At 39.2% G+C, this 25,182-nt stretch overlaps 1 protein-coding gene across 2 annotated transcripts; it reads right to left on the minus strand.

Moving 5' to 3' along the window:
* Positions 1–7,813: 7,813 nt before the first annotated feature.
* Positions 7,814–24,828, minus strand: PABPC1 (poly(A) binding protein cytoplasmic 1). Of its 2 annotated transcripts, XM_072774048.1 has the most exons (16): positions 24,282–24,819; positions 23,940–24,168; positions 20,683–20,876; positions 20,375–20,490; positions 18,132–18,271; positions 16,469–16,563; positions 16,008–16,145; positions 15,715–15,810; positions 12,534–12,806; positions 12,226–12,316; positions 11,479–11,589; positions 11,240–11,394; positions 10,271–10,355; positions 9,716–9,846; positions 9,042–9,135; positions 7,814–8,259 (listed from the first exon to the last, which is right to left on the minus strand). In XM_072774048.1, exons 2-15 carry the CDS (start codon positions 24,130–24,132, stop codon positions 9,043–9,045), a joined length of 1,911 nt encoding a protein of 636 aa, XP_072630149.1. In that variant the 5' UTR covers positions 24,133–24,168; positions 24,282–24,819; the 3' UTR covers positions 7,814–8,259; position 9,042. The 2 variants fall into 2 exon arrangements, with proteins under 2 accessions (XP_072630149.1, XP_072630150.1); XM_072774049.1 differs by having other exon boundaries at positions 18,141–18,271; positions 23,940–24,828.
* Positions 24,829–25,182: the final 354 nt, after the last annotated feature.

A 25,182-nucleotide genomic window follows, 5' to 3' on the forward strand; every position in this document is an offset into this window, starting at 1 on the left:
TGCTCAAATGTTGAGTGCATATATACTTATAATTGTTTTATCTTCTTGATGTATTGACCCCTTTATCATTACATAATGATTTTGTCTCATTACCATTTTTTGGCTTACAGTTTAGCTGTCTGAAATAAATATGGCTATCTCTGCTTTCTTTTGGTTTCCACTTACCTGGAATATCTTTTTCCATCCCTTCAGTTTGAACCTGTGTCTCTTTAGGATTGAGGTGCCCTCCCTTAGGCAGCATATTTTTGAGGCTTGTTTTATCTATCCAAGCATTGTGCCTCTTGATTTGTTTCTTTTTCCTTTTGGTTCTGTTTCTTTGTGAATTGCTGGTTTTCCATAGTGGAAAGAGAAGGCTCGTTTCCTCCTCCTCCTCCTTTTTTTTTTTTTTTTTTTTTTTGTTTGTTTGTTTCATAAATCTACTCTCAACTTTTGCTTTGTGGTTACCACAAGGCTTACATACAACATCTCATAGATAAAACAGTTCATTTTATGCAGATAGCAACTTACCTTCATCTGCCTGTAAGGCTCCACACTTTTACTCCTCCCCTTTTATATTTTTGGTGTCACAATGTACTTCTTTTTGTGCTGTGTATTCATTAGCAAATCATATTAGTTTTATTTTATACTTTTTTCCTTTAACTTGTATTCTGTAGTTAGGTGGTTAACACACCATTCTAATGTAGAGTTACAGTTTTTGAATTCTATTTTTCCCCTCTACCAGAATGCTATGTATTTTCCTATGTTTTCATGTCCCTGATTAGCATATTTTCATTTCAGCTTAAAGAATTCAGTTCCAACATTTATTAAAAGGCAGTTGTAGTGGTGGTGAAATCCTTCAACCTTTGTGCGAGAAAGCCTTTATTTCTCCTTTATCTGAAGAATAATTTTGCCTGATTAAGTATTCTTGGCTGGCATTTCTTGTCTTTAAACACTTGGAATATGTCCTTCTACTCTGCCCTGGCTTGTAGAGTTTCTGTTAAGAAATATGCTGATAGCCTATGTGGTTGCTTTGTAGGTTACTTTTGTTCCTGGCTGCCTTTAATATTCTTTATCATTGATTTTTGAGTTTCACTATCTGTCTTAGGGAAGATCTTTTTGCATTGAAATGATAGGGTGGTGGTGGCTTTGCATACGTGTATGTCCAAGCCCTTTCCTGGGTTTGGAAAATTCTCAGCTGTTTTTTCCTTAAATAATCTCTGCCTTCTTTTCCCTCTCTTCTCCTTCTGGTACACCAGTTTTTCTGATATTTGCCCTCCTGATTGAATCCAATAGCTCTTGTAGCATTTCTTCACTCCTTTTAGATCCTAGTTCTCTCTCCTCTTGAATTATTTCTATGTTCCTGTTCAAGTCATTTACTTTCTTCCATCTGGTCTGCCTCATCTGGTCTGATGCTCCCTTAGTGCACTCTTCCATTCATTCATTAAATTCTTGAGCTCTAGAATTTATTGGTTTCTAAAAAAAATAATTTTCATCTCTTTGGTAAAGAACTCGTTCTGTTCATTGATTTGATTCCTGAGTTCATGGAGGTTTTTTTGTAGCTTGTTGAATTTCCTCATAAAAACTATTGTGAATTCTTTATCAATTAGGTTATACTATTCTGTTCCTTTGTATTTGCTGGTGGAGAAATATCATTTTCTTATTGTGATACTGTATTTCCTTGATAGTGTGTTTGTAGGTATGCATTTCTGCCTTCACATTTGAAGTAGCAAGCGCCTTAACTAATTATTATCTCCTCTTTGATTCTTACATTTCAACAGGCTGGCTATTAGAAAACTTTCTTCTTCCAGACTGTTGAAGCTCAATTTTGTGGTTTCTCCCTTGCTCACTGAGCTTGGCGTAGTATCTGGGCATCCTTTGGATCTGCTGGAGCTGGCTCTTGTGATGCACTTGGGAGTGCACACAAGGCGCCAACAGCAGAGTTGGGTGAGGTATGGGTTCGGTAGAGTACTGAAGGTGCCTACAGCTTGGGTGGAAGAGGACCCTGGAGAGGGGTATTCCCAGAGGTTTGTGGGGAGACTTCCTGCTGAAGTCCTGACAAACATACCAGATAATGTTAATGCCCTTTGATATCCTTATCTGCCTCCTTCCCTTTCTCCCTCCTCTCAAGTCATAGAGGTCCTTCCTCAGAAACCTGGGTGCCTGCTGGGAGAGAAACAGGATTGTATTGCAGAACTGTGGTAGCTAGGCATTCTCACTCACTGTTTTTACTTTCTATCTCCTCAAAGTCCAGTCCACTGCAGTGTCACCCTGCAGTGGTGGGGCTGCCCTGGCGGAGTTCCTCCCTCTCCTCTGCATCTAAACCTGTCTCTACCCATTCCTGTTCCATTCAGATGGCAGGCTGGCCTTCCACAAATTCTGTTTGTATCTCCCAGTGATACACCCAGGCTCTTTATCCCCCATCACAGAGGATGGAACAGGTTCACCAAATCTCTTGGATCTGTAGCCCATACTAAGGATCTATTTATTTTTGGGTGCACAGATGCATTGGTGTGTCCCTTGGGGTAACCTGCAGAGGCACTTTTGCCCAGTTATGGATTATCTAGCTGTCATAAAAGGGGAGAGGAAAGAGGAATGACTTACATTACCATGATTCTGACATCACCATGAGACCGTAGTCTCTGAGATAAGACAAAGGCTAAGTTGAAATGGCAAGAGAAAAAAAATTCTCTTTTAAAAAGTTATTATTATTCATATTAGTAAAGGAAAAACACAATTCCTATCTGTTGAATTTTTTTTCAGCATAAAGGATTAACAAGAGAAATAAAAGCTAATTTAAAGTAAAAGCTAATAATAGCACAAACTCAAAGCCTAGAGTTCTAGATTTCGCTTTGCCATTTACTAGCAGTATGTGTTACTTAAAACCTACCTAATTTGTTGGAAATTTCTTCTTTAGCATCATTTGGCATTATATCAAACACATTTCTTAGAAACTGTTGCGAAAATGTTGATGCCTTCCTAATTGGCACAGAAATGCAATACAGGGGTCAGAAGGTTCACAGGTTTTATAAAAACCCGTGATAATTAAAAGGTTTTGATTAAATCCATTTACCAATTCCAAGAGAACCTAGAATGGAAATATGAACAAGCTCATAAAAACCATCAAAGGATTGCTAGAATATACGTTTGATACTTCCAGGCAGTCCAAGATTCTTAGAAGGAAAATATTCTGATTTGGAATTTTAAGCTCAGCCTCAAGACTTTTTCTTGTAAATAATGACTCTTTCTCTTGGGTTTTTTTAGCTGCCCAAAGTGTATCAAAAGCACCTTTATGTTTTGGCTTACTACCACGTGCTTTGATACACCTGTCATGCCACCTCTCGCTCCCCAGCCTGAAGGTAAGCCCAAATACCTGTTTTGGAACTTCACTTTTTTTTTTGGTACTTTATAGGTAGTTTACACAGAGCCATGGCATGAACTGTAGAGCCAGTGAGTGTGAATCCAAACTCTAGCTTCACCATCACTTACTATGTACTTTTGGGCAAATCACTAAGCTTCTCAAAGCTTGTTTTCTCTACTCTAAGATAGAAATATATACTGAATCTCACAAGAGTGCTTTTAAGAATAGTAGTGCGTGAGACACCGGAGTGGCTCAGCGGTTGAGCATCTGCCTTCGGCTCAGGGTGTGATCCTGGTCCCGGGATAGAGTTCCACATTGGGCTCCCCACAGGGAGCCTGCTTCTCCCTCTGCCTGTGTCTCTTTCAATCTGTCTCTCATGAATAAATAAAATCTTTACACGCACTACATGCACTATTACTGTTTTCTTTTTTAAGAATTCACTTGGTAAAAATGCTGTACATGCTCATATTAGCAGCTACACTTATTGGCTCAAAAGCAGGTGTCTTTATTAAAAAACATTCCATGATCTTTCATGCCCCTGCCTGAGGGACTTACCTTTAAAAAAAAAAAATTTTTTTTGATTTTACTTTATTCATGACAGACACAGAGAGAGGCAGAGACCTAAGGCAGAGAGAAGCAGGGAGCCTGACGCATGAAACTCAATCCCGGGACCCCAGGATCACGCCCTGAGCCAAAGGCAGACACACTTAACCGCTGAGCCACCCAGGTATCCAGGGACTCACTCTTCTATACAGTGCCCAGCATGGCTCCCTCTCAGTACACGAGCTCCATTCCTCAGTTCACTGTTTTCACTGTCTGCCATAATTACAGCACCACCAGATTACCAATGCATCACACTCAATATTGTAAATTAAGTCACCAACATTACTCACAAAAAATAAAATCTACTCAAATTTAAAAATTGAAAGGATAGGGACGCCTAGGTGGCTCAGTAGTTGAGCCTCTGCCTTCAGCTCAGGTTGTGATCCCAGGGTTCCTGGGATGGAGTCCTGCACCCGGCTCCCTGCAGGGAGCCTGCTTCTCCCTCTATGTCTCTGCCTGTGTCTGTCATGAATAAAATAAAATCTTAAAAAAATGGAAAGGACATGCATTTAGCGTACAATTTAACATCAACTCATTTTATATTATCTATGTATGTTTTTACTGGGGCGGGGGGGTGGTTTGGGGAAAAAAAAAAAACCATCATCAACCATAAATTCATCTGCTCACATATACCTTATCAAATTACGTAATTTGTAGGACCGTTCCCCCAAAACACAAATATTCTTGATATCTAATGCGAAAGGTTTTCTCTACAGAGGGAATGTTAGGCTAATAAATATTCCATGTTGTTTCAAGTTTTCTGGGAATAATGTCAGTAACGAAGTAAATTGTATGCTTTCCTACCTTTTGTGGATAAGACCATTTTACTCCCCCTCAAATTTGCCATGATTGTGATGGATTAGGTAAAAAAAATTAGGATAACACCCAGAATTTGAAATTGGATTACCCTCTAATTCTGCCATACACGCTTAACATTTACAATTAGGTGGCTGAAAAGACTCGGCAACATTTGAAAGTTATCAAAGTGGTAACTAAGAATCCTTAAATCTGACCAACTGGATTGTCTAACTGAAGATTAAGATTTACAGAAGAGTCAGTTATGAAGCCTATACAGAGGGCAACAGAAATTCAGTGTAGCTTTGGCATCCAAAGATGTGGCTGTCCTGACCAGGAGACTCAGATGTCCTCATGACCATCTGGTCTCCTAGGAGATTGGTGTGCACTAGACCATTACAGCTTAATGATATCTGCTAGTGTACTGACCCAACTCCACCCATTTTGCTTCGAACTTCAACCAAATTTCTGATTCATTTTATTCCTAGAACTGTTCTATTGGGAGAATGTACTCCTTAAACTCAAGTATCCAGGTCTTCCTCCCAGTCATTTACTCACTGTAATCTGGCACCATGGTTTTACCTCAAAAGATTAAGAAAATTTTAAAGTACTCTCCATGATGTCACTCACTTAGGATCCATTAGTTTGAAGGGAAGGTAAGAAGTATAATCAAAGATGGCACACTGTAAAACAAGATACTTTAGCTTATTTTACCCATGCAAGTCTTCCTGTGCGTGTTGAAATGAAGTTAGATTCTAGGCTAAGAAATTTTCAGTTAGCCTAGATTATACATCTAGTATCCACAGAAGAAAATCGCCTATCAATTTGTCAGAAAACTTCCAAAGCAGCCACAAGAGGCTTTAGAAAGATGTACAGCATGTTAACCATCTTATTCTTCTTCACTTCAAATCCCACATGAAAGTAGGTGCTCTAAAATATTCTATTGTAGATTATGAGCTATATATACCTTTATGAGCTACAACTAGCCTTCATTAATTGTGAGTGTTATGTTCTATGAAAAGTCTTGCTAACAATGTATTAACATATTGAATCATTGTTCCTAGGAGAAATAGGTACCTATAAGTCAGCTACATTTTCATCAATATATCCTTGCTTTATTTGTTCCTGTTTAAACATACATTGTTAACCTTGAACTCAGAGTCAATAGCTCTGTAGCTTAGGCCTAAATGAAGCTTATCTACCTTCCTGAATTTAGGGATACCAGACTACGAGCACCTAAGCACTATGCTTCGTCACCCACAAGCACAAAAATGTCAAGAATATGGCATAAGACAGACTTCAAAAAGGATACCTGTTTGTGGTATGAAAGTTGAAAAAATGGTTAGCAGGCTTATTCAACTTCAACTGGGAATTTCAGAGAACTCAAATTTTAAGTGCCATGTTGGCAAAATGACGGTCAAAGTACATGAATAGATTTTTGGGTTAGAAGTAACTTTTGTAAGTAGATGAATTTACAAATAGATAATCAGATACTGACCAACTATGTATTTTTTCCCCCTAATTCCTACAAGCAGATCACAAGGTCTACTTTACACTTCTGTTGGTTCCTCTAAACAGTCATGAAAGTTTGCTACATCTAATAAAGACCTTTCAAGAACAGATGGGGGTAATAAATCTTCACACAAGAAAACCCAACGATGCAGTGTATACAGAAAACTGCAAATCCTGTTACTTTAGATTTTGGAATTTTATAGATACAAGTTCTAAGGTGTCTCAAACATCTCTAACATCTCAAAGCTTAAACCATTTTGTATTCAAGTTTAACAAAAATGGTATATACTATTCATCTACGTGTACTGTCAGCCTCTGTGGTCAGACAAAATATATATAAAGCTACTATGGTCAAATAATTATAAATTACAAAATATAATACCTGTTGGGTATATGTATTCAAGCCATGGGAGTTGTGTGGGGGTTAACGTGTGCATCTTGAAGGTCAAGAAAAACTGAGGTGAAAAGCACTCAAAGCTTCATCAGGAAGAGAAGGGGGACACTGTCCTAGCCATGGTTTTATTTGGATTCATTTATTTGCTCCTAAAGAGCTGGTGCTGAAATAATTTTAGCATGATCTTAGATAATCAGATGTGTAACTCAAGAAGCTATCTTTGGCAATGTGAAGAATGGTCTAGTTTTAATTTCTATTCCGTTCTCAAAAGCGTATTCAAACTGCTAAGGATATTTTTTATGTACATGACTGGGCCCTAGCCCCCCATCTTCTAAATCTATTCTTGATAGAACCCCCAAATACTGATTTTTCACAACTACTTTAGGTGATGAGGTATTGAGGATTGGGACTTCATCTCTTATCAAATTAAAAGATTTCTTTCGGGATCCCTGGGTGGTGCAGAGGTTTGGCGCCTGCCTTTGGCCCGGGGCGCGATCCTGGAGACCTGGGATCGAGTCCCACGTCGGGCTCCCTGCATGGAGCCTGCTTCTCCCTCTGCCTGTGTCTCTGCCTCTCTGTCTCTCTCTGTGTGAGTATCATGAAAAAATAAATAAAATCTTTAAAAAAAAAAAAAAAAAGATTTCTTTCAAGAATAAGGCTTAGGGGGCGCCTGGGTGGCTCAGTTGGTTAAGGGTCTGCCTTCGACTCAGGTCATGATCCCAGAGTCCTGGGATCAAGCCCTGAGGCAGGCTCCCTCTGCCCCTCTCCCTGCTCATATGCTCACTCCTTTGCACACTCAAATCTTTAAAAAAAAAAAAAAGGCAGCTTAAACTAATCCCAACTTTAGGAGTCACTGCTGTTATGGTTTCACACCATAAAAATGAGGACTTAAGCTAATTACCTTCCAGCTTGGAAACCTTACTATAGGCAAACTGGCATTCATCTCAAAGAATGTTAAAAGAATTCACATGGAAAAAAAAAAAAAAGAATTCACATGGAAATCTAAATTCATCAAACACAATGGATAAATTCTTGTGCCTCTTTTCCATAAAACTATGACACCCTTGAACTTAACAGCACTTTTCTCATGAAAGAGGTTCTTTTGCCAATTCCAGCTTATCCCCTATTTGTACAAAACCAATTGCAAAGAGAAATAAAATAACATCACTGTGCACTGTTTAAGGAATTTTTATTAAAGCAAGAATTTTATAATCCAAATTACGTTTCCTTGCTCAGTTATCAATTCTGTTATTTAAAACAGAAGTGACATTCTGAGCTATTCCACAGTAAAGAATTACAAAATTAAAGAAAGGAATGCTTTAAATTTTTGTACTTTGCTGAAAATTCTTTTTCCCAGGGTCTATAAAACATTAATTTGTTTTTATATTTTACTATTTTTTTGTAGTTTTTTTGTTGTTTTTAAATCAGTAAGTAATCTAGGACTAGCATTGTTTGCTAGACCTGGCATTTGCTCGGTACATAAGGTTCAAAGTTTCCTTTCCTTTTTTTATTTATTTTATATTTTGCAATGTTTTTTTTCCATAATGTTTAAGTTTTTCGATGTTTAGATATTTTTCTTCGGTGAAGCACGAGTTTCTTTTCGTGGTCCCTGATCAATCTGTGAATGTGGGAAGAAAAAAACGTAATCATCAAACTTGCTAAGAGGCTAGAGTTTAATGATTCTAACTGCTAAAAGTAATTACATAGAGCTACTAGTTATTGCAACGCTGGCAATCATTACAATATAAAAATGTATCAAGGTGCAGAGCATTCAACTGGCAAGTACCTAACAACAAAATAAGATGATCAATACTAGCACTGGTCAGAAGCAAATTTAAAACCCATGGCCAAATTCAGTCTGCAGCCTATTGCTATCAAGTTTTACTGGCACACAGACACCCCTATTAGTTTACATAATATGCCTATGAGCTCTTTCACACTGAAACTGTAGTAATTACACAAACAACATGGCCCACAAATCCTAAAATATTTCATATCTATCTGGTCCTTTAGAGAAAAAGCCTTGCCAATCTCTAGTTTGGGCCCCACGGCCCTACAGTACCCCATTTCTTGAAAGTAATGCAGGGCAAGAAGAGTACAGACTCTGGGCAACTGTCAGTGCTGCAACCCAATGAAAGGTTTAAGCTATCAAAGTCCTCTGAAAGTAAGTACACAAAAAGCCAAGCCCATTTAACACAAATCAGTATATAAATGAAGGTGCTTGGATTTAAAAATTCAAGTCAATACCAGGCTAACAGGTAAACTTTCCTTTGTTTGTTTCTACTTCTCTTTGAATAATTAGCAATACATTTGGATTAATGGTAAGATTAATTTCTTCAATGTTCCAAAATACACTCAAATTGATAAAAACAAGCTTAAAACCCAGGGAAGAATGCTCACTTTAAACAGTTGGAACACCAGTGGCACTGTTAACTGCTTTCTGGGCAGCCTCTTTAGCTTGGTGGGCTTGTAGTACAGCTACAGCTTCATCAACCTAAAAAAAGAAACAAACCGACTCTTAAAAGGAGTAACTAGAAGAATTTCAAATTCATGACATGTTAAGTGTTCAAAGAAACCTCCTCTCCTCTGACCCAAGTGGAAAGAACTGCTTCCAAAAAATTTCAACTGTATCCATATCCTTTTGGGTTCCATTCCACCACTATTCTAGAATTATGAACCCTCTTGCGCTTACTTCTTTACTCTCTCCTCACCAACCCGCCCTCCCCCCACCCAAAGTTGAGAAATAATGGCAAACATCTTTCTTCCCTAAAGGAGCAGCACAGCTTAGAGGGTATGGATACTACTACAGTTAAACTGACTGGATGTGAAACCAAGCTATGCCCCTGACTGTGAATACAGGCAAATTTCTAACCTCTACTGCTTGTTTCCCCATGTATATTATAAAACGGAAATAATGGCATCATAGGTGGTAGATGTTAGAATTTATAATTAAGACTTCTAAAACTTAGAACTGCACAATTTATATAAAGCACTAATTAATATTCCAGTTTCTACAAAAAGCCCCAAAATACATAGTATAAGAAGCTGTTAGATAAATGACAAATTTAAATTACTTTAGAACGGAGAGACTCTGGAGACTCAAGCATATGAAGAAGTTCTGAATTATCAATCTCCAACAACATGCCAGTGATTTTACCAGCAAGAGTAGGGTGCATGGCTTGAATTAGAGGAAAGAGCCGTTCACCTAGGGGAAGAAAAAAATTCCTTCAATTTGAAGAATTTTAAAGGACTCCACCATAATTAATACTGGGTTTAAGAACCTGACTTTTGTATACAGCAAACAGACGCTAGCTAACCCAAAACCCACCATCTTGACAGTTATAAAACAGATGAAGTTCATTGCCTTGTGGTAGATCTTAATTCTGTGTGCAGTTCCTTTTTCATATACTTCAAACTCCCTTCTCCAAAACTGTAGTAGGATCTGTGGTGCATAATGCCCTATTATTCTATTCACCAGAAGCAAAGTATTTCATTAATGCTATTAAAAAGTTTAGCAGACCTGCCAATTCAGACCGATCCTGCAACCTATCATTTTTAGGTGCAAAGCAGGTCTAAGCATTTCCCTGTATTCTAGTCAGTCTCTGACTAGGTGGAATAAAGGTACTTACCCAACATTTGCTTTTGCTCTTGAGGTGGGGCAGATGCCAACATGGAAGCAGTCAAAGGCTCCTGACCTTGTACATGAACAGCAGGCTATAAAAAAAAAAAAAAAAACAAACAAACAAAAAAAAAGGAATTTTCCTAAGTTTAAAATACAGAAGCAGGGGTGCCTGGGTGGCTCAGGTTAGGCATCCAACTCTGATTTTGGCTCAGGACACGCTCTCAGGGCCGTGACACTGAGCCCAGCACCAGCTTCCATGCTCAAGATGGAGTCTATTTGGGATTCGCTCTTTCCCTCTGCCCCTCCCCACTCAAATAAAAGTTGAAGTACAGAAGTATTGAAATCTACTCACTAGAAAAATCACTAAATGATGAAGATTGCACTCTAAACATGAATAGGGGAAGCTGAGTCCATCAGAAATACAGCCCAAGATACAACACCTATACGCTTGAGTATTATAACCATAAAGAATATTTCATTTTCTTTTCTACCTGGAGTATTTAGTGCTTTATTTCTATTATGTTCATGACAATTTTGGTCTTAGGTTAAAAAAAAACCCAGGATGGGCTAAATCTCACAACTATCACTCTTTCTTCCTTACAATTATGCTTAGCAAAGCTCTCAAAAAGCACAAATAATTCAGGATAAGGAATGCTGAGGTGTTGGGGTAGTTAGTTAAGCATCTGCCTTTGGCTCAGGTCACAACCCCAGGGTTGGAGATTGAGCCCCTGTACTGGGTTCCCTTGTCAAGAGTGTGCTTCTCCCACTCCGTCTTGTCAAATAAATTTAAGAAGAAAAAAAAAAAGGAATGCTGAATGCCTGCCTAATCCCCATAAGACATTTTTATAGACTATTATTGGGACATCAAATAAAATGTTCTAGATAAGACAGCTAAGTTCTCATAACCTAGTTGTCTTTAGTGTCTTTAACTGCAACCAAGGCCTCACACATCATTCTAAAGGAATCAAAGTCCTACCTGCTGCATGGTGACTTGTGGCTGAGCATTAAGATGCTGTTGAGGATTGCGAACTCCTGCAGCGTACTTATACTGTGGAACGGTGCGAACGGCAGGAGTGGCTGCGGCAGCAGCAGCTGCGGGACGTGGACCCATTGTCTGTGTTGATGTGTTAGCTACAAAATAAATACGTGGTTTGTACTGTTTACCTTGCTCTTTCAAATTGGAAGTCAAATTTTACAGAAAGCATGAAGACCTACCAACACGCTGTGTTGACATGACTCGTGGAACCTGTGAAGAAGCTGGTCTCATAGTACTAAATGGTGGTCTAGGAGCGGCTGGGCGGATAGCACCGGGCATATTTTGGAATGCTATATTTAAAGATATGAACACACATTAACTGGAAAAAAACTCACTGGAAGTGTTCAATGCTGTTGAGCTGAGGTTTGAACAAAAGGATGAAAGTGACTAAATAGAAGTACCGTGGTTTTTTTGTTTTTATTTTTTTCTTAGTACCGTGTTTTAAAGCTTAGTTTCTCACCTGTCATTTCCCCAGACTTCCCAGATCAGAGAATGAATACATTAAACCATTCATTAAGACAAGTACTTGTTAGTATCTGAACATGCTACACAAACCTGGCTCCAAGTGCTCCTGCAATATAGCACTGGGCCACAGGGCAAGGCTAAAAATACCAGGGCTCTGATCCTTACACACGGAACCAGATTTTTAGAATTTACTGCCTAACTAAATATGAAGTTAAGAGTTGGATCCATTCCCAAACTTGTCATAAAGGAAAAATTAAGCCAGCATGGAAATTATTGGTCTCGAGACTGCATTATAGGATTCTAAAAAAAAAAAAAAATCCCCAAAACGAACACCCATATCCCTATATTACACACACACACACACACAAGAAAATATATTGTTGAAATATAACAGCTAATTTGTCTCACATAGATTTTTAGTACAAATAATTCATAACCTTAATTAAAAACAAAAGGCTTACGATGAGGTCTGGCACCCTGAGCAGTCCAGCGAGGACTTGGTCTTAGTTGAGCAATTTGGCTAGGAGGATAGTATGCAGCACGGTTCTGAGTCTGTAGAAAGCAAGCAAACATCAGGTAAGAAAAACAAATAATGCAGCTAGCTATATAACTCTCAAAACATTCCACGGGTCTTTACATTCTTATCATTTTTTTTCAAACTTAATCACAATTCATGTTTCAATCTTAGGCCTTTATTTAGGGCGCAAACACTAAAAACGACCAAATATGAAAACCTGCATAAGGTTTTTATTTCTCTTCTGAAACATACCTGTGGGATAGCTGCCATGAAGTAACCTGAAGGAGGTGCTGGCTGGTAGGGGTTGATTACAGGATTGGGCACAGCTCTTACACTTGCCATTCTCTGCATATACTGGTTAGTGAGGTGAGCCTGGCGCTCTTCTTTGCGCTGAGCTAAAGCTACATACAATGGTTTGGTGGCCACAATTCTACCATTCATTTCTGTAACTGCTTTTGTGGCTTCTTCCGGGGAGGAGAAACATACAAAACCAAAGCCTTTGCTGCGACCACCCTCCATCATAACCTATTAAAAAAAAAAGTTCACTTAGAATGAGGCTGAGAGGAAAGCATTACTATTACAATTATAGCTACTGACTCAAGTAAACACTGTTAATGCTTTCATCTTTCCTACGATTTTTCCTTAATACCTAAGTATTACATACATGCAATATCTGAACCAAGAAAAGAGGTGGAGGTTAAGACAGCAAATGTGCTAAGATTTCAGACTGTCAACAGATAGAATATGAAGGTTTAAATATCTGAATGATACATCCAAGGCCTACAAAATTTGACTCTTTAGTACCATTAAAATTTGACTTAGCAATTCAAGTTGACAAGATGCTTTACTATTCTTTTTTTTGCAGGGCGTGGGGGAGATAGGAGCAGCTGAATCTTAGAATATCCACATTTTAAAATAAAAATTTCACATTCAAGACCAGAAGGGCCATAAATATTTGCCAGGAAGAATCTTCCAAACACTGAGATCTTTTAAAGGAGCCAAGAGGAAATGCAAAGAACTCTTCACTAGCCCTGCAATGTACAATCTACAATGACATTCAACAGTATGTGGTGGCACAGGAACAGGACCATCCTAAGGATCTCACTTACATGTGGCACCAAAACAAAACACCAAAAACCAACCAAACAGGGCAGCCCCGGTGGCGCAGCGGTTTAGCGCTGCCTGCAGCCTGCTTTCTCCCTCTGCCTGTGTCTCTGCCTCTCTCTTCGCTCTCTCTGAATGAATAAATCTTAAAAAAAAAAAAAAAAAAAAATCCAACCAAACAACAAAAACAAAACTGAGCTCATGGTTGCTGGGAATGGATAGGGGAAAGAATGAAGAGGTTTTAAAAAGCACAGTCTTAAAAAAAAAAAAAAAAAAAAAAAAAAAAAAAGCACAGTCTTAGCTGTAAATTAAGTCTTAGGGATGAGACTAATGTACAGTAAGGCGACTACACTACTGTAGTACAAATGTGAAAGTTCCTGAGAGTAGATCTTAAAAGTTTTCATGACAAGAAAAAAATTTTTTTAACTGTGTATAGTGGTAGGTATTAACTAGATTAGCAATACACAGCATACGCAACACAAACATCAAATGGTTATGTTGTACACCTGAATATGTCAACTATACCTAGAACAAGACCTAAAACATTTAATGCGCTAAAGTTAACATTTTAAAATAAGAAAAAATGGACTTTACATGAAGTACATGGTACATTGAGACAATTGAGAAAAATTAAGTCTCTTATTCACATCACACTGAAAAATCCAATTGCCAAACAGATTCTCAATCTGAACATAGGGTACAAAAATATGGGGAAAGATGACAAAAAAAAAAAAAAAAAAAAAAACCCAAGTCCTAAGTTAAAGACTGGAGAGAATATTTACAATGTAAAACAAAATTCTAATCAATAAAAAGACAACCAATCCAATATAAAAATATGCAAATTGGCACAACTAGTCAGCATAAGACATGTCCACCACTGGAAAAGATGTATACTACTTTCCACTAAATTGGCAAGACTGCAGGAACTTGTCTAGCTTGACGGCAGGAACTTGTCTAGGAACTTGGGACAATTTGGGACTATCAATTTTAAATATACCCACTAACCAGCAATTTTAACTCTAGAACTTTGGAAATCCTGGCATTTTTTGCAGATATATAAGAATGTTTATTAGAATGGTGGATCTAAAAATGGAAAGACAGATGTTTACCAGTATAGGTATAAAGTTATGATACGCCTACCTATTACAATGAATATTCAACCTTCGGCAAAAAAAAAAAAAAAGAAAAACCACCAAGCCTGAAATGAATGAATATACAAATATGTATCTAGACCTTATGTTAAGTAAAATAAAATCACAAGTCACAGATTCTGTATAGTATGATCCTGATCTTCTAAAAAAAAATTTTTTTTTTAAATTTTAAAGACCTTATGTACTCATGAGACACAGAGAGGCAGAAACAGAGGGAGATGCAGGCACCCCACACAGAGCCCAATGTGGGACTCGATCCTAGGACCCCGGAATCACGCCCCAAGCAGAAGACAGATGCTCAAACCGCTGAGCCACCCAGGCGTCCCTTCTAAAAATTTTTTATACATATACATTAAGTGTTTGGACAAACAGAAAATTATCCACCCAAATGGGGGACAGAGAGGGAAAATCACCTTTCATTCTTTACCTTTCTGCTTTGAAAAGTATTTTTTTCCAGCTAGCATTAACACATGACCTTCTCCTCCAGAATACACTTGCCAAATTTTCACATCCTTGCCACCAAAGAATATTATGATCCACAAAGAACTTTAAAAACTTTATATACAGATGAATTCTTGGACTATGGACATCAGAAAAAAACATCTAGAGCAGAGGTTCTTATATCAAAATCCCAGAATTCAGGCTAGAATCATAATACCATAATTCTTCATTCCTGATTTCAAGTGAAAGAAAAAAAAATCTATCTCTACTGATATAGGGTTTAGAGTTTGACTCCCCAGAATGAACTGCATAAGTGAATACAAATTTGCCTAAAAGCAATTATAGTTCCCTAATAAACTGCCACCTTTAATCAGGAAAATAATTAAGTAAAGTACAACAATGCATGTTATGTGAGGATCAATCACTAACTATGGTCAACAAATGCAGCCTTCCCCTCAGGAAGAATTCAGAACTCAACCTGCAAAAAAAACAAATCAATAAGGCTACAGCATCTACTTCAAATTTAAAGGTTTGTCAAACAATGAAGCAAAAACTAACTGGATTTCCGGGAAAAAAAAAAATGGACTTTTTTGTAAGAAGGAAAAAAAAAAAAAAAAAAAAAAACCTGTGTGACTATTCATTTACAAGATAAGAAAAACACTCCACACATTACTGTGAAATTTATACAGGAATATCCATGTGCATGGATTTTCCCCAATCTTAAAATATCACGTTACCTTTGCACTAGTGATTGTACCAAAAGGAGAAAACTCTTTCCGGAGACGTTCGTCATCAATACCATCATCAAGATTTTTCACATAAAGGTTAACACCCTAAAAAAAGAGAAGAAAACTGTAGAAAAAGGAGAAAGAAAACTACAGTGGTACTTAAAGACGCTTCCTAGTATTTTATCCCATGTTTCTTCTCCTTTCCCCCTCACAAACCCTCCAGTTACCTGGCAGTAACTGAAATGAACGCAAAATAGGTTTCCTCATCCCTGTCTTATTTTGCTTGTCAATTAAAAATGAACCTGGTATCTGGTGATCCTATCTTGCTTCATCTGTTCAAATTTGCGCTTAAGTTCCGTCTGCCGTTCCACTTTTTTCTGAGCTCGACCAACGTAAATTTGTTTTCCATTGAGCTCCTTTCCATTCATCTCATCCACAGCCTTATAGAAATCACAGAAATTTTAATTACTAACTTGCAACAGAGAAGTTCCTTTCTCTAACAAGAAAATTTGTTAGGTTACGAATGCTAAAGATGGACCCATCAGAAAAACTTAGCTTCGATGTTTTGGGAAAATACAGGTTCCCAATTTATACCCTCAAAACTAATACATAAAATGCAAGTAATTCAAAACAATATATGTAAGATAGCCAATGTAATACATGTACATTTCAGTATGAGAGCAAAGAAACCTTTTATCATCTCCCTTCTCATTATAAACACAGGAAATCCATACTGTCTGTAGTTAGTATATTTGAGTCTTACTTTCTGTGCATCTTCATGCCTTTCGAAGCTTACAAATCCAAAACCTTTGGATTTTCCACTTTCATCAGTCATTACTTTCACACTTAAGGCAGGTCCTAAAAAAATTTTTTTAAATGATTCAAAGGTATTCCACACAACATTTAGTTTATACATTTCAAATTTCAACACACAAGAACAATGCCATGAAAAAAATAAAAATTAAAAGTCTCTTCAAAGACCTTATATTTCTACTAAGAAGCTAAATACTTTATTTCCTTAAACACTCCTTCCATTTAAGGAGGCATGTTTTAGACAATTGTTAAAGATGAAATTTTATTCTTTGTTTAAAAGAGATTTACTTTTTTTAGCCAACAATTTTATTTCTTGATAAGAGAATTAAGAAATAAGATTCTCTTAACCCTTGGTCCACTTGACTTCCAATTTAGAGTGGAGGGAATATGGGGTTTGACCCTTGGAAAGACAGTGTCACTTGGAGGAGGCAGCACATATTTGAAGACACATGGCCCCAGTCCTCCCAAATGAAAAAGACACTTGACTGAGGTGGGTGTTATCTGAGGTAGGCGGGGCCAGAAAATATTAAAAATCACATTTGATTACAAAAAATATGAAAGATGTATGGGCACAGGTAAACTGTTTCTTTTCAGTGTACCTCTGGTCCTAATGCTGTACTTCCAATCTCTAGGAGAAAAAGCCAAGAAAATACTTGACAAATTTACATATTGGTGGTCACTTCACATAGCATTATTCATTTGGGATAATTGGTTATCAATATCCAACTTTAGAAATAGCTTCTAATTAAAAGACAGAGGAAATATACAAAACCAGTCACTAAAGAGAATTTGGGAGGAAGATGCGAGACACAATTTATCTTTGTGCAAAAGACAGGTTTTTTTGCTCAAAGGAGCAGAGTTCCATGTCGCATGCTAAATCAGCAATAAAAAAGTGTTAATTTCCTATTTCTGTATCATTTGAGGTGCTCAAAAACAAAAGCGCCACCTATTTAATAAGTTCAACAAATGACAAGGAACAAGCAAATCACCTGCAAAAGCGTTCAATTTAAAGTTCATCTTCTGACCAGTTATAGCTATCTAAAGTGAGGCTGGTTACACTTCAGATTTAAAATTTAATGAAGTTAATTTGAAATCCAAGGAACAAATTAAGATCCCATGGACTCAGAAGGCCATCCCAAGGAGGTATCACGGGAAAAATCAGGATCTCTGGCTTTGTCTTTGAATGTCATGATTTCAAATTGCTCAAACATGAGGCTCTTAAGACTGGCCAAATATCCTAAAGCTGCCCTGCTTTCCTGTCCCATAACTAAAGACTACATTCCAACCTAGGTTGGCTGTGTCATTGTGCATGCCTCTGATGAGTTGGGATCTGTAAGTGCATAAATCCAGCACAATTTCTTATTGTAGCATAACCTTTTAAAATATGTTCCAATTAGGCAGTCACACCTCACTGTGCTTAGACAACACTATTAAACCTTTATATACTACCTAGTAGTATAATGGATTATCAGTTTAATCCAGATAAATGACAGTTATTTCTAAGTATCATGTTAAGTTTCATTTCATTCACTTTAGTATAAAGTATTAGCCAAAACTAATGTTGAGCAATTACTCAGAACTTTGAGTGTAAAAATTTAATTCAGACACATTACCAAACTTGCCAAAGAGATCCTTAAGGCGCTCATCATCCATATCTTCTCCAAAATTCTTGATGTAAACATTGGTGAACTCTTTTGCCCTAGCTCCGAGTTCTGCTTCTCGTTCTTTACGAGACTTAAATCGTCCAACAAATCTAATAAAATATGTAAGGACTATAAAATTAGGTTCTATTTTATTAAGTCAGATTAATTAAGCCTGATGGTTGATTTTGCAATTGTTACTGATAATTTCAGAATCTTGAATTAAGAGCACACTATAAAACAAGTGCCTTACGTGAAAAAAATGGAAGCATAAAATACGAACAAACCTCCTAACTACAAGAAAAAAGGAAGCATTTTTCTTAACACACATTCCCCCCCTTCTTTCTAGCTAACCCAGGGTTAAAGAGATCATGCCTATCAATGCAAATGAGTGGGAGTTAACACTCGAACCACGCCAAGGGAAAGACATAAAAGCTTTCATCATTGCTATTTCAAAGTGGCCCTTGCACATTGTAATCTGCTAAAATATGAATTTAAACTTCTGAATTCTGTACTCCAACACATAACAGCTTGGCAAATTTTCTTTGCAGTATTATCAACTAAATGTTTTAAAATTTTAGTTTTTCCCTAATATAAAAGGAATACGTGTCATTTGAAAATATAATAGACACCAAAATAAAAAAAACCATTATTTCACAATACCATCCCAATCATGACTGATTTTCCTTAGGTCTTTTTGTTTTACTGGAGATTTTTTTATTCTTTAACCTTCCCCACCCCACCCAAACTGCAGTGCTTCTCCATGCTCTCAGTTTTACAAATGTTCTCAAGATGAACATAATATTCCATTGTGGATATCACAACTTTCTGCTTTTGTTAATAATGCTGGAATTCATTAACAAGCCCTTCTGTTATATGTTCTTTGGATGGAGCTGCAGAAACGGTAGTTCAAATGCATTTAAGTGACCTTAAGATTATATATATATATATATGTCAAGCTGTTTTCCTAAAGGGTTACATCATGTTTTACTCAAAACAGCAATAAACTGTCTTTATTTAACCTAGAGCTCCACCAATAACGGACATTCTTCCCTCGCTCCCAAGCATGTTGACAGGTAAACTATAAGATATTTTCATCTCCTAATACCCATGATGCTAAATATTTCTCTCATTTAAGGATATACTATTTCAAAAAAAAAATAAGGATGTACCACTTCTAACAATTAGTCTTTGTAAACATTGTTCATATTGAAGAACTGCTGGTTTCTTGGATTATAAGGGCTCTTTACACATTCCAACACCTTTCCTTAATCATGCAGTGACACAAAATTCAAATAGGCAACACCGTGTGCATAATGATCCCTTCAGGTACAGACTGACCACAGCACTTGATCGAAGTTGATTTTTAAGAACCACACCTTAAAAGTGATGCAGTGGAGTTGTTAGAACAACTAAGCCCAATCTGTATGTCCTCACAGCAGTTTACATAGCAACATGAACTCAGATCATTTATAAGATGACCTTACAACTGAATTTGCCCAGATAATTAAGCGAAATCCACTGGCACTAGGGATACAAAATTTAAAATGTTATTTCTTTGGGCTCATAAAACCTGTAATTTTATAACCTTGCAGCAAATATAGTCTCCCTACCATTATATAAAAGCCTGCAACTTTTAAAAACAAGTTTCTCTCAGAAAGATGAATTATGAAGATTTCTGGTTTAATTCTACTGTAAGTGGATGAAAGGAGGTGAAAAGTTGAAACAACAAAATGTCTTTAAACTCCATCAATAAATTGGAGTAGTATGGCCAAGTAAAGATCCAACTTAGACTCTGAGTTCAGACCACTGGGTTTGTATCCCAGCTCACCTGTTGAACCAGCATGTAAATACAAGCAAATTATTTTGGCCTCAGTTTCCTCAAAATGTAAAATGGGTCAATGACTACCTCAGGAATTATGATCAAGTTTCTGTCTGGATTCCTACTTTTTCAACCACGAACTTATTTTGAAAAAACTTTATCTAAGTATACCTATCTTCTTTTTCTTTTTGACCTGAATGTTGGCCAGTTACATTAATTCACTATCCTTCGTATGTTACAATAAACGAGAAAATGAGAACATCTACCAGGATGTGGCTTATTAATTTTCACTCCAGCTGAATCTCTTTAAGAGAACAAACATATTAACTTGTAAAATGAATTGATTTGGACTATTAAAAACAGATCTGAAACACAATTAACTATATATACTTACACTTTGCGATCATTTAGAAGCATCCCATTCATTTTTTCAATAGCTCTTTCAGCTGCTTCCTGTGTCTCAAAATGTACAAATCCATAACCTTTGGAACCATTTTCATCACAAACCACCTAGGGAAAAATCAGATACCAATTGTTCATTACTTGCTATTGATTTAGCATTTTTTCCAGTGTTCAAAGATAACTTGTCAGTCTCCTAGCCCGAGTTTTTGGGAAATAAAGATAGCATGGTTGCTCTCTTAAGGAATAAACTACAAGAAGCTAAAACACTGTTAAGCATTTACCCGTCACACTTTTGCTTACCTTACATGAAAGGATGTTACCAAAAGCAGAAAATGTATCATACAGTGCTTTATTATCAATGGATTTGTCCAAATTTTTAATGAATATGTTGCCCACTCCACTTTTGCGAAGTGATGGATCACGCTGAGACCACATGATGCGTACTGGCTTGCCCTTTATAACATCAAAATTCATGGTGTCCAAAGCACGCTCCGCTGCAAGAAAGACATGTTCAGGGTATTACTTCAAAACATGTACAGGCCACTAAAAATTATATAAATTAACATGGGGGAAGTGGCTGGGCACACAGTCCCTCTACCTCTTTAAACTTAAGACTGCTGGACCTTACCCCACACTACACTATAATGCAAGAAAAGAACACGATTATCAAAAAACCCCAAATTCCCCATGTTAAGAGATGATCTATCACCAATGTACTTCTGAAACAATCTTTTCCTTTAACTGCTGTAAATTTAAAATCCTCTTTTGGTTCCTACTCAACATAAAACCAAGATACCCCTTCACATAAAATTGACTTAATGAGAAATATAAAAGATATTAGGTAATTATAAATTATCCAGACTTAATAGTTTTTAGATTTTTCAACCATTTTAACTCCCCTTATTACTTGTCAGAATCAATCTTACTGCTTATCACAGCACTATACAAAAATTAGCCCATTAAAAAAAAAAAAAAAAAAAAAAAACAAGAAGTCCCTGGATTATGGGGTCAGGGGGATTTCAGTGACTCCTGGCACAACTTCCTATTATTATGTTAGAAAAATAAAAAAAGAAAGGTTATATCCATTCAGATCAAGATATGAATCAGGCCCTCAAAAACTAAAGTGAGGCTGGGCATACTCAACTGTATAATGAATACAGAATTTTTGCAATAGCAGATCTATAATACTCACAATTCATTCATTAGAGCTTTCTTGACATATAAAACCAATTTTATCTTCAGTCATTGATTTACTAAGTAACTGATCATTTAATCAATTATTTCTGAATAGTGCTACAAAATTTCAAAATCTACCCTATGATTCCAAGGTCTATGAAGGATTGAATTATGTGTCCCTCTATCATGAAGCACTTACTAAATAAATTGAGACTTTCCACAAAAAATATATTAAGTAAAAAAACAATAGTCCAAAACAGGGAATAAACAGTCCACTTTAAGCCCTGAAACACTAATTTCCACGAATTTCATGTCAGTATAACTCTAAAGTTATTGAGAGGACAAATTTTCCGGCCACTTCTTTTTATAAATAAAAGCTCCAGTTTCTAGAAGATAGTGACAATCAGCTGTCAGCTCATTATCAATTGACCACACCTACTCAGCTCCCCTAGTTTTTTAGCTGACTTTGCTTGAGTGTCTTTTGAATGAGTCACCTCTTCCTGCTAAATTGGAAAATGGTCACTTTCAGAAGCTATTCTACAAGTCCATGAATGTTGCAGTAAATAGGAAAACAGAAAACCACTGAAAAAACTACTTGGAAAGACCGTACATATAGAAACCAAACAAATGGAAGATGGAAAAACGCTATCTTTTTTTGAGCAGTTACAGAACTGGTCTACTGGTATAGACTGAGAAAACATTACAGTGTACTGTAACCATGGTAACCTGAAGTTCAACTTTTCAAAATCACAAGAAATTTTAAAAATTGGGTTTTTTGGTTTTAACATTAAGCTTGGAATGAACAGCCACTTCCAAAAGTTACATTTTATGGTCTTTACGATTTGTTCAAGTTTTCTCTGTCAACTCTCGACTGGGATTACAAGCCCCAAAATTATCTTATCTTTTAGCTTTCATTTAGTGGTAAATCTTGTCCAGAGCTGGGAAAAATTGTTAAGGAGTGACATTTGGAGCCACTGCTTACAGAGCAAAAGGGCAGGAAACCTGCAGTGCAGCTTTACAACTTCTGGCTCTGTGTCACTGAATAGTATGTCTGCCTACCCAAAATCTTGATATTATACTTTACCTAGTGAAAGAAAAGCTGATCATTACGTAACTTCAGTTTTACTGAACTTAATAAAAATTTTTAAAGTAAACTCCCTTTATTCTCTATTTGACATGTACTCAAGCATGAATTCAAGCGGGAAGCAAAATTGGGCCATAAAAATCAAGGGAAGCTGACTTTTGGAAGTCAACTGATCCAAATATAAAAGAAAACCCTGGCAACTCATCATGCCACATATCTATCTGCCAAATTTTGTTTTTGTGAACTATTTGTCTTCAAAATAAAAAGAGAAGGTTAGCCACATTTTTTTCTCCATAAATTTCAATCTTACTCTGTTATTTTGTTCAATTCTCCGTGACGTACAGATATTCTGGACCACTTTAAAAAAACAAGCCTTTACGACTTGAATGCCATTGAATACAATGGTCCAGTCCACACTACACTCAAAGTTTACAACAAAACTGGTGAATATATTTTTTTTTTTAAGGAAAAACCTCTCAAAAGCACAGAACTACTTCAGAAGGGAAAATATTCTGAACCGATTACCATTGGGTAAAAAATTAAAATGATCTACACGGCCGGAAAGGAAACCGTGAATCTCAAAAGGGTGATCCTCCACATCCTCTGCTCCCACTACCCTGCTGTTTACCACAGGAGAGTGAGAAATGCCTGAACTCGGGGAAAACCTCAAATGCGCGTCTCATTGGCAATTCACATTTCTAGGGCCATGGGTTACTGACAAGTTCTTAAGAATGGAATCAGAAACCCGAGGACCGCAACATCACCAAATTAACTTTATTCTAAGGCCCTGTGGCTCCCCCAGGCGATTGGGCCAGGAGCAGAAGCAGGCCTCGGGCCTGTGAGGTTACAGGGTTCAACACGTGGTGTTTTTCGAGCACCGAGACGCACTTCCTCTGGGTCCTGGGGCGCCGGCGAGAGCCCCGGGTGGTGGGGCGAGCCTCCGCCGAAGCCCGGAGAAGGGGGCTCGGCTGCCGACGCCCCAGAGCCCCGCGTCTACTGGCGGGAGCGCGGTGGAAGAAGCCAATCTCACCCACCCTCCCGGCGCGTCATCACCCTAAAGTTTGAGAGCGGCAGAGGCCGAGAAAATGGTCGCAAAGGAGGAAGTAGCCAGGCGTGCGGCTGCCGGCGGCGCGGGTCCCCGCGGGCGCCGGGAGCCGGGGTCCCGGCGCCCGAGCCTCTCCGCGCCGGCCCTCGGGGGGGTGACATGCCCTCCGCCCCCTCCCCCGGGCCCGCCGGCCTAGCCCGCCCGCCGCCGCCTGCGCCTCATGGCCGCCCGCCCGCCGGGCCCGGCTCTCACCGTCCGCCGGCTGCTGGAAGTTCACATACGCGTAGCCCAAGGAGCGGCGGGTGATCATGTCCCTGCAGACCCGGATGGAGAGGATGGGCCCGGCCGGGCTGAACTTCTCGTAGAGCATCGCCTCGGTCACGTCGGGGTGTAGGTCCCCCACGTAGAGCGAGGCCATGGGGTAGCTGGGGGCGCTGGGGTTCATCTCGGCACGGCTGCCCGCAGGGCCACAGGCCGCGACCTTTCCGTGAGAGGAGGAGAGCGAGTGCTGGGGCCGGGGGCCGGAGCCGGGGGGAGGGGAGCGGGGGCAAGCGCAGAGGGACAAAAATCAACCGGAATCGAAAACTACTCAACGGCCGCAGAACGGGGTCGATCGGCTGCCGCCGGCTGCGGAGTGCTGGCTGCTGGCTGCTGGCTGCTGGCTGCTGGCTGCCGGCTGGGAAGCGAGGGTGGCGGTGTCGGGTCCGGGCAGCGGGAAGGCCTCGGTCTCTTGGTTCCTTCTTGGAGCTGCTGCGGGGCCGCGGGCGGGCGGGCGGGTCGGTCTCGGCTGCTTCACCGGGTTATTTTACAAAAGAGGAAGAAAAAAAAATAAAAGTCTCCGGCGGAGGAGACGCGGATTTTTTGTAAATTTTTTTTGGGTTTTTTAAAAGGCTTTTTTAGATTTTTTTTGGATTTTTTTAATAATAAATGTGTGTTCCGAGCCCGGAGCACACACTCCGCACTCTCAGCACTAACCGCCGGGGAGAAGGGGAAGCACCGCCTCCTGCACCCTCTACTTATACCCCCCGCCGCACTCGCCCCGCCCCCGCGCGTCTGACGCCAGGGCCCTACGCGAGCGTCAGCGCCGGAGGAGGAGGGGAAAAGGAGGCGAGGGGGAGGAGGGAAGAGAGAACAGGAGGAGGAAAGAGCAGAGAGGAAGGGAGAGGTGGCGGCAGCGGCGGCGGCGGCCGTGCGTGTGGGGGTGGGGCGGGGCGGAGCTCCTGCGCACGCGCCGCGGCCGGGGGCGGGGCCCGCGGTGCGCACGCCCGCGGGGGAGGGAGCCGGGTGGGCCGGCCTCTCCTGCCGCCGCCGCCCCCGCCCCCGCCCCCGCCCCCGCCTCCACCCCGAGGGAGCGTTAACCCGTCACCGCGGCGGTGGGCGGTGCGCGGGGCTTCCGGGTTCCTCGGCGCTAACCACCCCGCACGTGCGCGGCTGTCCGGGCCTCCTCCCGCCTCGGCCCGCCCTGCTCCGACTCGCCCCGGCCCCGGAGGGACGC

This window comes from Canis lupus, chromosome 14 (genome assembly GCF_048164855.1).
Source record: "Canis lupus baileyi chromosome 14, mCanLup2.hap1, whole genome shotgun sequence".
NCBI classification, from domain to species: domain Eukaryota; kingdom Metazoa; phylum Chordata; class Mammalia; order Carnivora; family Canidae; genus Canis; species Canis lupus.

Bases quoted from the DNA above. Each gene is read 5' to 3' on its own strand.
- PABPC1 (XM_072774048.1), bottom strand. From the start codon at position 24,132: ATGAACCCCAGCGCCCCCAGCTACCCCATGGCCTCGCTCTACGTGGGG. The intron at 20,877-23,939 runs GTGAGAGCCGGG...TCTTTCTTGCAG, and splicing joins CTTCCAGCAGCCGGCGGACG to CGGAGCGTGCTTTGGACACC. The intron at 16,564-18,131 runs GTAATGTGTCTG...AAATTTTTTTAG, and splicing joins GGATCTCTTTGGCAAGTTTG to GACCTGCCTTAAGTGTGAAA.